This window comes from Corapipo altera, unplaced genomic scaffold (genome assembly GCF_003945725.1).
Source record: "Corapipo altera isolate COAL_440 unplaced genomic scaffold, ASM394572v1 113, whole genome shotgun sequence".
Lineage (NCBI taxonomy): Eukaryota > Metazoa > Chordata > Aves > Passeriformes > Pipridae > Corapipo > Corapipo altera.
The window spans coordinates 2,245,793-2,259,472 of record NW_020884895.1 but is presented as its reverse complement, the minus strand read 5'-3'; the positions used below and the strand labels follow the sequence as shown (position 1 = coordinate 2,259,472).

Genomic DNA, 13,680 nt, shown 5'->3' with positions numbered 1-13,680 from the left:
CGCCGCCGCCGCCGCGACCGGCACCCCGGCACCGGGCACGGTGCGGGCGGCGCCTCGTCGCCCAGGAGGTCGCGGGCGAAGGCGGCCATCGCGGGCGCCGCCGGGGCTCCCTCGGCCACCTCGGCCACCAGCAGCACCGCCTGCCGCCCGCCCGCCCGCTCCACCAGCGCCCGCAGCTCCTGCAGCTCCGCCGCCGCCATCCCCCGCCGTGCGCCCTGCCCGGCCCCGCACCGCAACCCGCACCGCCCACTGCCCCGCACCCGCCCCGCCACCAGCCCCGGCCCCCCCGCAGAGCAACACCCCCTGCGCACACCCCGGGCAGCGGGGCGGGGGCGGAATGTTATGGATTGCCCCCTTCCAGCCCCGTCCCGTACCCGGACACACCCCCGGAGAACAGCCCCCGCCTGCTGCAGGGTGGGCACAGAGGAGATGGTATTAGTGGGAGGCATGGGACCCCCCGATCGGCCACACAACCAGACTCGGAGCTCTTCCACGGGCTGGTCTTGTTTCACATGAAGAGGTGATAAAATTCAGGCAAAAACCGTGCTGTGGAGGGGCTAGGAATGTGAGAGGGGGATGAGCAGAGGCTATGGTGACTGCAAAGTGGGACACACACGGGGCCACAATAGAGGAGCAGTTGATCATACACCTCAAAGGGTATAAGGTGTCCCTTAGGGTGTAACATCCCATACCCCAGGGCAGTCATGGAGTGAACTCCCTGGCATCGTGTGCCATTGGCACTATGGAGCTGCACAGACTGGCCGAGCTATAGCCACACCTGGAAACAATTCCACTTTGGAAATAATTATGCCCTCAAAGGACATACCCACCCCACTGGTCACAAGTTTCCCAATTTGTACCCAGCTGAGCTGCAGTCCCCAAACCACACACTGCATCTCTGAATCCCTCCCTAAGTCAGCGCCCTTTGGCTTTCCTTCTGCAAACATCACATCCATCCCCCTCCACACAAAACACAGGCCACAATCACAGCCCCACCAGCATCATCAGCGCTCTACAGTGATACACGTCCCATCAAAGCACAAATGTTTGGAGGGGTAAATCTGGAGTGTTACCCAGGGCTTTGCTTTAGTCAGGGCTTCAGTGCTGGCGCTTGTTACATGTATCCCATGAGCTGGCTCTGCCGTCTGATGGTGAATGAAAGCCTCTGTGCCCAGCCCTGGCACTTGCACGGGGAAGCTCCAAACCATGGCACGTGGTAAATACTTCCACTCTGCCATATCAGAACTGGCTCCTCCAAACCAGTAATGGTAATATCTTATCGCAATAACCTGGGAAGGGATAAACAGCTCAAAGGTGCAAACGGCCAGAATCACCTTGGCTAGTCCCTCTCTGAGGCCGTTTGAAGCCAAACCATCTCTGACTGCGCTGGGGGGTGAAAGCAGAGCCGAAATCCATGTGCCTGCCCTGGATCAGTGACTCCCAACATGTGCATAGGGGCACACTTGTGCCAGGAAGGTGTCTGAGCCAGGTGCCTGCTCCCTGCCCTTACTCATGGCCATCTGTCCCCACAGCCCAGCAGATCAGCAGCCACAGCCACAGCACCGCGAGGGATGTGCCACAGGCTGGTCCTCCGGCTCAACAGAGGTGTGACAGCTTGGGAAGGTCACTGTGCATCACCAGTTTTAATCCTGGAAAACATTTGCCCCGGATATGACAGTCTGAGCAAATGCTACCCCAGGCCAGCATCGTGGGGCCGGACAGCCCAGGCAAGGGCTTCAGAGAGACTTTCTGCCCTGGGTCCTAGCAAAAGTAACTTACTCATTACATGTGCTGATAAGCAAATGGGGAGGGAAGAGGGTAGATAAAACAGAAGGATTAGGCTCCTCTTCCAAAGATCAGGGTCTATTGTTGCAAGAGCCTACCTTCCATGCCAACATGATAGCCCTCAGAGCAGCTGTCAACATGGCAGGGCTAAAGTCAGACATAACTCAACAGCCAGGTGTGGCCTTAGTATCACCCAGATTTTGTATTAACAAGGATTTTTTTCTCATCTGTTCAGAATCCTGCTCATGGCCCTCATGGTCCAACGGAGAAATGCCCATGTGTAATCAGCACCATGAGCTCTGCCAGCAGCAGCAGGATGGGACAAGAGGGTGTGATGGTCCCAGAAACCCTCATCTCCCTGCAGACTGCCACAAGAAGACCCACAGAGTGTTTAAACTCCTTATGAGCTGCCAGCACAGCCTGTCCTGTGCCCATTACACACCCCCTGATGTGCAGCCCATTTACAGTACAGGTCTCACAGGGTTTTCAAGCAGTGCTGTGCCAGTGACTAGCCTGGAGATGCCAAGATGCCTCAGGCATTGGGAAGTTGGCTTTCAGGCAGGCAATTCCCAAGATTTACGAAGATAAATCTTGCAGAGAAGGTATAGAAAAAATTGAAGTTATCTTCCTAACTCAGCTCAGAAAGCATTGGCTACTTTTCTGCAGCAGCCACAATGTTTAAACTGCCAGGACAGCCACTAAAAACTAATATTTGGGACTACATAGAACTGTTCTCCATGGCCACTGCAATTCTTTAGTTAATTTTGGGTACACACCAGCGAAGGCTGGTTGGAAAGGTGAATGTCACCCACAATACCCAAACAACCTTGTTTACATTTCTTTACTCATTAACAGAGGTAAGATTTAATAGCACATACAACTTTATCTCCTTTTGTGTTACTTAAAGAGGTACCACTCAAACAGATCAGAGTCAATCATGAGCTCAGCAGCATTTGTACTCCCCCACAAAGTATCTTCAGAGGCCTGTCAGGAATCTGAGCAAAAACACAGATATATTTAGAAGGCCTGACACTCCTTCAAGTATCCATTTGACAGTCACAATTGTAGAGAACCTCTACAGACAGCCCTAATTGAGAGTAATCACATCTCTTACATATGCCCATAGCTGTTCAGAGCAGACACAACAGCTGCTCATTTTGGACTTCAAAGGAGGAGAGAAGATGCTTTGTTCAGAGAAATAAATTTGGCATGTGTATTAGTAGTGTCTTGAAGTCTAAACAAAATCAAAGGTCCACTGGATTAGAGCCCTTAAGAAGTGCATTTGCCAAGATTAACCTTGCTTCTAAAGAGAGTAGAAAGAGGGGAAAAAGGATTCTCATGCTAATTTTGAGGATAGAAGTGCAGAGAGGAATTCTGTGGGAGTAGCTCTGAGCCCAATGTTCAGTGACCCAGCTCAGCATCAGTGCTCACGGGAACACTGGAAAAGCCTCTGAGCCAGCCAGGAATGGGAACTGGCTGCTGACAAGCTAAGCCTTAGCAAATCTTTGCACAAGTGCTCTGTCACAGACCTGCTCTCCAAGACTGCTTCAATTTACTGCTTTGAAAAAACACGTCCTTATGAGTTGCTGTGAAGCATCTGCTTTACTTGTGCAGCACTACCAGGAGTGTTGCTGCAGGGCACCAGCACTCACTGAGCTCTTCATCCAGGGAAATCTGCTAGGGTCCTCCAAAGAAGTAGCAGAGGAGGTAATAGTGAGAGAAGAAAATACCCGAAACCTCTATCATCTATCCCGTTGCCCTGAACATCCCAGTCCCACTGATACCCTCCTAACCCATCTCCTGTTCACTCCTCCATGGCTCTTCCCATCTCCTCCAGTGACCTTCCCCAAAACTCCTCTCAATCTTTCTGGCCCCTGAACACAAACCTCTTCCTATTTTTCACCCATTGGAGCTTGAACTTTGTATCAAACCAGACAAAACCCTTTCTGTTACAAGTTCAGTCACAACGAAATCCAAGTTGGGTCATCACTTTGTTCTGCCCAGGTCCCCTTGCCCCAGACCTCCAGGGACAGCTGGGTCAGCTCCAGTTTTGGTCCCGTGGCAGCCTGTACCAATTCAGCCCTGGCCTGGATCCATGCAAGTCATCACACTTCTCTGAGCTCCACTCAGGGGAGGTTACACACCATTAGCAAATAAAGTTTGGAACTTCCTGGCTGCCCTATGCCAGGGACACACCCTGGCTTCCTGATGGGGAACCTCAAAGATTTCCCTGCCTCTCTTCTCCCAAATCCCATTCCCTTTGAAAGCTGTGCCTCTTCCTGCCCATCTCTGGAGTTGTCCTAAGTTTCCTCATGTTTCCTTAAGTCATCATCCCTTTCTGGACGGCAAGGGGGCATTGGAAGGTATGTCTGAAGAGGAGGATGGGAACCTGGCACAGGGCCATGTGCAGGGAACCCAAACTGTTGTGTCAGTCGTGATCACACAATAGGAGGGATGCCTCTGCCTATCACCTTGGAGATGGATGGAGACTGCCCCTCAGGCTGCTCTGCTCTTTGATCCTCCACTGGAAGATGTTGAAAAACTGGCAATAAATATGAAATCAGACCCAAGGACCAAGCTGCCTCTTTTGGTCTTTTTTCTGGTTGTCCTGCCAGACCCTCATCTGGACCTTGCTTTTGGTTTGACACCAGGACCCATGACTAGCTGTTCACAGCCACCAGTCTCCATTCTTTCCCAGTACACATGTGCCTTTGACACCAGCAGCCCAGCTTTTCTGTGCTTGGTCTGGATGGCAAAGCTTGGCTTAGGTGCTGTCTTGAGCAAGATCATCTTCCAGAGGTTACACACAGATGCTCAGGTGTCAAGAGCCCACAGGACAGCTGCTCTCTGCTGCTCACAATGTGTGATGTCAGCTGAGCAGAGCAAGTTGTTCTCTTCTGTTCTGGGAGTAGAGCTGTTGCCCTTGGCAGATTTCTGGGCCAAGCAGCAGTGCTCCTTATGCCTCCTGGTGTGCCTCCTCCTTGGGCTGCAGCTGAGGTGGGTGGAGAGGGTTCAGGCCACAGCTCTTTGTTCCCACTTTGCTCCTGGCCAGCCTGGCAGCAGAGCTGTCATGTGAGAGCCCACCAATCCTGCATTAGTCAAAGTGAGAAAGGCATTCAGCATTTAAAGAGCAGATGTCCCAGGACTTGCCTTTGTTGGACTACAGCAAGTTGGGGGAGCAGTCCCAGCAGCAGAGCAGGGAGCTCTAAGACTCCTGTATATCCACTCAGGATTAAATGGAGAATGAAGCAAGGTTGCAGCTTGAGAGCATCCATGGCATTCTGCCTCCTCTCCTCCTCATCCCAGCCACACTTCCCTGTGGCTACATCACTTGCCCTTGCAGGGCATTCCTGTGCTCCCAGGCCCTGGCCAGGATTTCAGCCTCAAAGTTTCTTTCTGCTTTCACCAGCAGTGCTTGGCAGTGCTGCACATCACCATGCACAAAAGTGCCTGAACACAGTGCAAACATGCTGCCAAAGGAGAAACCTGAGAGCTGCACAGCCTATGCCTGGATTTTGGTGGTTATCCATGAATTTCAGATGCCACAGGAAATAACAGAAACACAGGACCTCATCGTGGATACTTGCTTTAAGGATGTCCTAATGTGCTGATCAGGAGGCTCTTAACACCAACCTTCCTACACTCACAAACAGCCTGAACTGTACACATCTCGCATTGACTCAAGGGAACTATTTCTGCATTAGCTTCACCCATAAAACAAAAGTCAATGTCCTCACTAGTGAAGGGCGTAATTCCTCTTCAGATGCCCAAGTGCTCGTGGACAGCCTCTTCCACAACAGAGCAATTGGGTCACCTCATCCAAAAGGCTGCCAAGCACCAGCACCACCTGAACTCCCACACCAAGGTTGGTTTGTTTTGTAAAGCCACACGGTACTTAAGGATGTGGAAAGAGCCCATATTTGAAAAATAAGCTGGAGGATCCTTTCCCTGAGAAATGTTGGTTCAGAGGCTCTGTACCACCCCCAAATCCCATCCCTTCTGTACCATACTGCACAAACCTGCAGTTTCAGCAGGAGTTTTGTAGTCTTAAATATAAGCTTTAAAGCTTATAGATAAACACAAAGACATATAGAAATGAGATAAATATCAGGCTTTTAATCCTTCTTTTGATGATAATGAAGACCTTAGGGCAAGAAAAGATCTGTAAAAAAAAAACCAGAAAAGAAATACATTTAAATTCCCAATACAAAACCAGGCAGCTACCCATAGTGCCTTGCCATGCCCAGAGAGGATGGGAAATGAGTTCAGCTATTATGTGGGTAATTGGACTTAATAATAATCTATTGCTCCCACAGTTCCTTCCATCCAAAATAACCTATCTCAATAATTCAACCTGCTGGATGTCTATTGGTATCCACTTGTATGTAAGGTCAGCTCCCTGCTACAAAGAACCCTGGGGAGTTTCAGGAGCTTTGTGTTGATGAGAACTACATTCCAAAGACCCCTGCATCCAGGCTTTCTTGGGAAAACATGGTCTTAGGTCTTAGCTCTGAGTTTCTTTCATTATCTCAGTTTTGGGACAGTTTAAATCCAGAGGCCTCTGGCCTGCTCTGATTCCCTCTTTGCTGGCAGCTGGTCTCTTAGGGACAGGTTTCTCAGGGAGATTTTGATAATCAAGCAAGGCATTTTATGCAAAGCAGAAACTCAGTCATTTTTGATAGAAGTTTCCTGGGGTAGATTGTTCAGCCAGTGCAGCAAAGAACTCCGAGGTTTGTGGCCAGGACAGTGTGATGCTGAGGGCGCAGTGTCCCCTTCTGGCAGCAGAAGGCCTGGGGCAGACAAGCAAGGCACCAGGAGGGAAGTGTTCTGCAAAAGGACATCCAGGTGAACAGTGCTAAAACCAACCTGACAGGTTCTGCTTCCCAAGGGAATTCATTCTCCATCTGTCTTTGATACCTTGTCTTGCCTACGTTCAGGCAGAACACGGCAGTATCTGAGCTCCGGGAGCGAAATAATAAATGGCTCCTGGGAGTCGACTTCTAGGGGAGGAAATACAAATGACAGAACAGTTGGCATCATCCTATTCAAAGCTTTGGCCTGTGGCTCACCCAGAGAGGTTGGCACATCCCTCCAGTGAACAACTGTTAACATCATCAGAGAAAGCCCCAGCAGTGGAGTCAGAACTGCAGCTCTCACACTGAGCAGCATTTCTGTAGCCATGTGTGGTTTGGGGCAAGAGCCACCACCATCTGAGTCAGAAGAGGACTCAGTTGGCTCAGACACATTGTCCATCCCCATCCCTACGCTTAAGCACTCACTCTTTTTTCCAGCTCACATTGCCTGCTTATCTTCCCTCCTGTATCTGAATCCAGCCACTAAGCACCACTTCCATCTACACTGTCTCTCAGACTCCTCCCTGCTCCACCCTGAACATGTTTTTTTTTCCAAAAACCCTGTCTGTCCCTCAGCCACGTGTTTAGCTGTGTCACCAGTTACCTTCATGGCAGTTCAAGGCTTCTCTCAGTGCTCTACAGGCAGCTCTCTTTGCCTCCAGGACACTTCCAGGCTGGCCTGGGCTGTAGATCGCTGTCTCCACGGGCAGTTGCAGAGCCCCATCCAGCACACACTGCATTCTCCTCAGTGCTCTCACTGCCTGGTCCAGCTGCTCCTGGCGGTCTGGACGGATCATCACAAGCACCAGCACATCCGGTAGGCAAGGGAGGAGGTTCCTCACATCCCGGATGGCCTCCTCCAAGTGATCCCACTGCATGAGCCTCTTCAACACACTGGCTTGCCACAGCATAAAGATCAGATGCGGCGGGATCACATCCTCCTCTTCCTTTCCCTCACTCCCTGTCTGCTGTGGCTTATGTTTGATGTCACCTGTGCCACACAGGTCCCGGGTAAAGTCCACCAGCAATGAGGGGGCTCTTGATTCGGCATCGTCCACCTCCATCACTCCCACCCGTCCATTCCGCCTTCCCAGCATGTCCAGCAGGTTGAGGAGCTCCCAGGTGGTCCGGTCCACGAAGGAGGCAGGCTCCTTTGATGCCATAGCTTCCTCCCACACGTCAGTTTGCTGTGCTGCTGGGGAAAGGAGTGGAAGGGGGTTGCTGTAGCAAAGGCAGTTGCACAGCACAGTCCTCAAAACAGGCAGCACCTGCTGCTCTGAGCAGCAAACGCTGGGTTTGGTAGGACCAAATGAACATGAAAGGAAATAGCAGAGTTTTGACACAAAGATTCAAAAATTGCAGCCTTGTGCTGTTTGATGTTGGACCTCCCAGGAACAGGCTTTGTACCTCAGCAATCTGGTACAATAGAAAAAGATGACAGGAGAGAGAAAAGGGACCATTATGTATTTTTAGGCATCAAACTCAAGAGGACTTACTACCTTCTCATCAGCAAAATCCAGTTACATGGTAGTGACCATAAGCCTACCAACCTGTTGTTACAGTCAAATTTGCTCACTATGTTTCCTCCTCCTTCCCCTCTCATGGTTAAATCTGGAAATTCCACCCATCTTTCTTTGAATCCTATGTGTACAACCCACTGGTAGCTGTGGAAGACCAAAGCCCTACTTGACTTGGCCCAACATCCCCTAAGCTGCAGTTTCTCTGTGTTAAAAAAATGCAGCTTTCCACAGCAATGGCCCTCCTGCTGCCCGGGACAGCAGTGGCAGCAGGATTACATCTTGAAGCAAGTCCAGCAAAATCACTTCTATACCACAGCTGAGCAGACAGGTCCAGTTTTCTAATTCCCATTCAAAAGAAAGTTTGATTTACCCAACAATGTACTCTGCACATACAACTACTCCATCTCCTTCAGAAGGAAGAGGATTAGCTGTGAAATACCAGCCCACTGCAGGAGACAAGCAAAGCCAACAGCTCAGAGGGCTTCCTGACACATACTGGCAGCAGGGCCAGGCAGGGAGAAGGAAGTTCCCATCTCCTGGGAAGGAGGGACTGCACTGGAGCAGGTCCAGGGAGGGATGAGCCAAGGACTTACCTGCCTGCCTGACTAGGGATGCATTGAAAATGATGGAACTACACAGAATGTGTACAACTGCCCACTGAGGGTATCCACAGGTCATTTTAGGACTATGACATCAGCACCAACCATGACAACCTGCAGTTGTCTCATAACTCCCTTGTGTTTTGGGGGGATGTACTAAGATACTCTGAGCCTTGCACTTCAGGACTTAAAACTCATTTTTCACCACCCTTCTTGTTCAACAAACCTTAGCTGTGAAAGTGATGTGAAGATCTTCACCCCAAGAGACAGTGGGATAAGGCCAGGAATCCAACCAGTGTTACCACTCAGGCACTACAGAGCTGTGATGAAAACGGGTTTAAATAAATTCCACAGAGCAGACACTACAGGCATGGGTGCTGCCCAGGTACATTCCAACTCATTATTCAGGATTCTACTAGAACTACTATCTTCAGATGTGAGAGAGAACTTGCACCTGCTAGGACTTAGTGTCCCACCACTGTGACATCTCACTCTTAAGGGTAGGATGTCACAATTACACAGTTTTGTCTCACCAACAGTTCAGCACCATGTGCAGGAAGTTCCCCCCTACTAGGTCAGCAAGGAAACACTTCTAGTGTTCTATACAACAGTTGTGTGCAGTTTGTGAGGTTGCAAACATTTATTGTTTAGCCCTGCAATGAGCTAAACGTGTGTGATGTTGATTCCATGACAGGAAGCACAGAGGTGGCAGTTATTTATCTTCAGAATGCAGCCTGCTCTACAAACACCTGTCCAGGAATGTGTCCAATCTCTGTTCCACTGTGTAGCTTTGTGTCCCAACAGCATCTCTGTGCTGTCAACTCTGATAAACTACTGAGAGAGAAGTCCCTCAAAATTGGTGGAGGGGATAAAAACCAGAAATGTACGAAAGTTAAACAGATTCTCCATTTTATTTTCAATAAAAATTTAGATCCTAGATGGATACAGCATCTGTAAAACACAAAACCAGATAGAATCATGTTAGATATCTTGTTTTTAAACACAAGTTTTGCAGTTACAATCTAGACCATCAATCTCTTCAACTGCTATAAATGCAACCCCCCAGTTTAGAGAGAAGAGGTGTGACAATGGAAAAGCCCAACAGCTGGTTCAGTGCCTTGCAGTAGCACTTTGTTAGCCCTCCTGCACACTGACAGCAACAGTGCCCATGGCTCTAGATTCAGGATTTAACTGTGCTGCTCCTACTGTGCTTTTTCTAAGGCACAGGAAAGAGGCAGAAAGGAAGGGCTGCACCCCTCTGATACTCCTTTTGACATCATCAGTATGAAAATACTGCATCACAACTCTGGGTGAGTACTGTACCAAAAGGTACAGTCCCACCGAAGCCCTGTGGCTAAGACACTGACTGTGGAGCGGGTACCAGGGGACCCGTTAGGACAGCACTCCCCTCAGTTACAACATTTAGGAGGTAGCACAAAAATTAACAGGTAGGAACTGGAGTAGAAGGGTGCAAAAATACATGGAAAAGATCCAGGAAAAAGAAATCAAGGTCGCTTTAGAAGGGACCTGAGTCCTGGAACTTGAAGAGCCTTCCAGACAACCGGAGCAAGCGCACAGGCCCCTGGCAATGAGGCAAATCCCCTGAGCCCAAGAAGCCAAGGAATAACCTCTCTTGGCTCCAAAAGGAACACAGTCACTGAGCCATGTTGAACACGACACCAACAGAACAAAACCACAGTTCAAGTGTTCTCTCCTCCTACGTGGAATAAAAAGGCACCCTGAAAACTGCCAATAAATATCTTGTTGCCAAAATAAATCCACTTACCACCCGAATCCTGTGTCCAATGGCCTTGGCAGGAAGGTTGGAGCGGAACTTGGCACGGACCATGCCACTGTTCCCATGGGCCCGTGTCACCTTCCCCCAGATCACCCGTGTCCTGTTGGGCTTCCCCCCGGGAGTTACGGTGTTGCTGGGGAAGAGAGGAAAGGAACAGCTGAGCACGGCAGTCACAGCTCTGCTGTCACCATCAGAGACAGTGTGGCCTCTTCAAGGCACCTCAATGACTTTAATCCACAGCCTTCTTTAACCAGACCAACTTCCACTTCCATTTACCTGCGAAATTTGCCAGGTCTGAAATTTTCACTGTACCTTTCAATTTGCCAGAAGCTCCACTTAACAAGTTACCAGGCTCAAAAATTTGGAAAACTCTGCTGCTAATGTGTTCATACTGAAAAATTTCAACTCCAAAGAAAATACAACACCTTATAAATAAGATTTCTCCACGCACAACAAAGGCAAGAGAAGAATAAGCCACTAGAATAGATGACATAAAGTGCTTTAGATGAACAGTCACGTACCATACGTTGGAAATGACGGTAGTCAAGTTAATAATCCAATCGATTTTATTCAAGGCAATTCTGAATACTAACAACTACACTCAATAAAATAAAAACAAAAGGAAGTGAAAGGTAATAAGTTGCTGTTCTCATGGCATCTGTCTTCCAGTGGCAGCAGAGCAGAAGTGACAGAGAGTGCTCTGACATGGCCACACAAAAGGCAGCATACAAATTACTCCAGGCTTCACAAAATCATTCTATTGTTTAAGTAACTCAACAGCTCGTAGTGCTCAACTCCACACAAATGCACCTCATCTCAATTTACTCTATCAACCCACCTTCACTTTTTGCCACTCTCAGGCAAAACTTGTTTCTCATCTCATTTGCTCTCTTAACACACCATTTATGAAGTGAATGATTATTTCACAGAATATAACTGTCTAAATTAAAACATACCATCCAACTAAAGCAAAAATAACCAAGGACTTTTAAAACAAAACTAAGCCAGGAAACTGGCCCACAAAGCACCCCACGGACACTCTATTGATAAATCCAGCACAATTAATTTTTGTTTTAACAACAGCTCTGTGAACAGCCTGCTCACATCCTGGCAAGTGCAAAAGCTGACACAAGAGTTGACTAATTCAACATAAGAATAAAAAGTGACTTACTTTTTAGCTTTGTACACATAGGCACACCTCTTGCCCAGGTAGAAGTCTGTCTCCTGGCGGGCATAAACACCTTCAATCTTCAGAAGAGCTGTGTGCTCCCGCTGGTTTCGGAGGCCACGTTTGTAGCCAGCAAAAATGGCCTTGCACCACAGCCTGGAGACATGAAGAATGTTTGCAAGTTACAATTCACTCCAAGGTAACAAAAGTAAAACCAAATCACGTGCTGTTTCAGCACAAACTGGTAGAAATTCAGCAGAGGAAAAACCTGACCTTTACAAACCACTGCAAATCCTTACGCCCAGCAAACAGAGGAAACCCAAATACCTGGTCATGAAGTATTTATGAGAACTGTGCAGCTGACACCACACTACAGGCTTTACACTAAAGCTGAAGTGTTTCAGCATTAGCAGGTGTCTACTGATACTATGATGTCTACTGATACTACGATGAATAAACATGGCTTTTTGTCTACACACTACAAAAACAGCCTCCTGTCTTGCAGTAACTCCCACAAAAAGTATGAACTGCTCCTAATTTGTAGCCTCAAAGGATTTAGTTGCAGCCTCTGGAGGCAGCCAGAGACACAACTCCACATCTGCTGGACACAGACATCACACAAACTCCACAGCAACTCCTGAGGACAAAGTCCTGTCTGCACTACCCAGGTAAAGCCATTATAAGGCTGCTCCACACACCGTGCACACAGCACATCTGTCCCAACTGCATCCACCACCTGTCCCGGGATACAGCAGGGTCAAGCTGAGATATCCAGTCCTCCCTGCCACACATGTATAACAGAAGATGAACTTCACGGATAAACGTCAAGACAAAGCTGTGATTCACAGAATCATGGAATGGTTTGGGTTGGAAGGGACATTACAGACCACCTAGTTCCAACCCCCTTGCCATGAGCAGGGACACCTTCCACTAGAGCAGGTTGCTTAGAACCCCATCCAACCTGGCCTTGAACACTTCCAGGGAGGTGTCCAAAACCCCTCCGGACAACAGAGTACTCAGTCAATCCCCCTCATTTACAAACTCAGTCCCTACATCAACAAAAAATCTCGATGGCATAGTAGCTCCCTTACTCAAGGGAGCAGGATGTCCAAGCCTCTCCTGCACACTAGAGGTCCACAAACACTGTACTAACAAAACCATCATCGATATCCCGCATTTAGTGACAGGCCAAGGAAAGCGTGGCACAGCCTTACAACAGTTGTAACAGCCCGTGACAGCAGCTTCGGAACAGGGACATACATCTGTGGGCCAAGCAGAACACCGGGCAGAGGAGTCATCCTGGAAAACTAGAGCAGCCACAGGAACACGGATCACTGCCCGCTGTTTTAACACTCCCAGAAATGCCCAGGTGAACAGCGCTGCAGCAGCGAGCCGAATATCCCCGGGCAGTCACTCACCTCCCGGTCATGGTGTCCTCCCGCAGACCCGGTCCCGGCAGGCCTGGAAACGACACACAGCGATGAGTGAACACCTGGGGGCCACCCTGAGCCCCGTGACCCTCCGCTCCCCCACAGCGCGGCCGCCCCGGGCGCCTCCGGCCCAGGGCCCCGACCCGCGGCGGGCACCATCCGCCGCGCATCGGCGCCATCCCGCGCTCTCCCCGGCCCGCACCGCGCCATCTGGAGAGCCCCGGGAGTCCCGCGCCCACCGCCGAGCCCCGCAGGAAGGGGGGCGGCCCCGCCCGGCCCCGCTGCCCGGCCCGAGCCCCGCTGGCCCCGATCCCCCTCACCCCGAGCGCCCCAAGATGGCGGCCAGAGAGACCCGCCCCGCGCGGCCCGCCGGGAAGAGCGCCGCGAGGACCCGCCAGGGGCCGTTCGGACGCCGCCTGAGCGGGCGGCACCGAGATGATGGTGGGGATGGTGGTGGTGGTGGAGGGGGTACAGCGGCCCCCGCGCCGCCCTTGCCGCGCCCCTCGCCCCGTCCCAGCGTCCCCCCG

The 13,680-nt window shown here is 50.2% G+C and overlaps 3 protein-coding genes and 1 long non-coding RNA gene across 12 annotated transcripts in view; 1 reads left to right on the top strand and 3 right to left on the bottom strand.

Moving 5' to 3' along the window:
* The window catches only part of CUNH2orf72 (chromosome unknown C2orf72 homolog), a 4,937-nt gene extending 4,737 nt beyond the window's left edge, over window positions 1-200 (bottom strand). The window contains exon 1 of the mRNA XM_027647656.1: window positions 9-200. Within this exon, the coding sequence (XP_027503457.1) occupies window positions 9-200 (192 nt within the window). The remainder of the gene's footprint in view (window positions 1-8) is intronic.
* Window positions 201-5,881: 5,681 nt separating this feature from the next.
* LOC113949223 lies at window positions 5,882-9,453 on the bottom strand. Of its 9 annotated transcripts, XM_027647566.1 has the most exons (5): window positions 8,752-8,795; window positions 8,046-8,054; window positions 7,243-7,830; window positions 6,652-6,785; window positions 5,882-5,947 (listed from the first exon to the last, which is right to left on the bottom strand). In XM_027647566.1, the coding sequence occupies exons 3-4, from the start codon at window positions 7,799-7,801 to the stop codon at window positions 6,679-6,681; spliced, it is 666 nt and encodes a 221-aa protein (XP_027503367.1). In that variant the 5' UTR covers window positions 7,802-7,830; window positions 8,046-8,054; window positions 8,752-8,795; the 3' UTR covers window positions 5,882-5,947; window positions 6,652-6,678. The 9 variants fall into 9 exon arrangements, with proteins under 9 accessions (XP_027503367.1, XP_027503366.1, XP_027503368.1 ...); XM_027647565.1 differs by lacking the exons at window positions 8,046-8,054; window positions 8,752-8,795 and adding an exon at window positions 8,980-9,453 and having other exon boundaries at window positions 7,243-7,833; XM_027647567.1 differs by lacking the exons at window positions 8,046-8,054; window positions 8,752-8,795 and adding an exon at window positions 8,984-9,453 and having other exon boundaries at window positions 7,243-7,833.
* On the top strand, window positions 9,247-9,654 carry LOC113949226. Its single transcript, XR_003528385.1, has 2 exons — window positions 9,247-9,331; window positions 9,452-9,654. It is a non-coding gene; the product is annotated as an uncharacterized LOC113949226 (long non-coding RNA).
* RPL35A (ribosomal protein L35a) lies at window positions 9,650-13,558 on the bottom strand. Its single transcript, XM_027647572.1, has 5 exons — window positions 13,474-13,558; window positions 13,142-13,184; window positions 11,727-11,879; window positions 10,544-10,688; window positions 9,650-9,708 (listed from the first exon to the last, which is right to left on the bottom strand). Exons 2-5 carry the CDS (start codon window positions 13,150-13,152, stop codon window positions 9,685-9,687), a joined length of 333 nt encoding a protein of 110 aa, XP_027503373.1. The 5' UTR covers window positions 13,153-13,184; window positions 13,474-13,558; the 3' UTR covers window positions 9,650-9,684.
* Window positions 13,559-13,680: the final 122 nt, after the last annotated feature.

What these genes read in the sequence shown, in the direction of transcription:
- LOC113949223 (XM_027647563.1), bottom strand. Translation starts at nt 8,836, where the DNA reads ATGACCTGTGGATACCCTCAGTGGGCAGTTGTACACATTCTGTGTAGT. An exon ending in ATCCCTAGTCAGGCAGGCAG is followed by an intron (nt 7,834 to 8,751) that starts GTAAGTCCTTGG and finishes TCCTTTCCCCAG; the next exon opens with CAGCACAGCAAACTGACGTG. An exon ending in AGCCTTGAACTGCCATGAAG is followed by an intron (nt 6,786 to 7,242) that starts GTAACTGGTGAC and finishes TTCCTCCCCTAG; the next exon opens with AAGTCGACTCCCAGGAGCCA.
- RPL35A (XM_027647572.1), bottom strand. An exon ending in TATGTGTACAAAGCTAAAAA is followed by an intron (nt 10,689 to 11,726) that starts GTAAGTCACTTT and finishes TCTCTTCCCCAG; the next exon opens with CAACACCGTAACTCCCGGGG. An exon ending in TTGGACACAGGATTCGGGTG is followed by an intron (nt 9,709 to 10,543) that starts GTAAGTGGATTT and finishes TGTGTTTTACAG; the next exon opens with ATGCTGTATCCATCTAGGAT.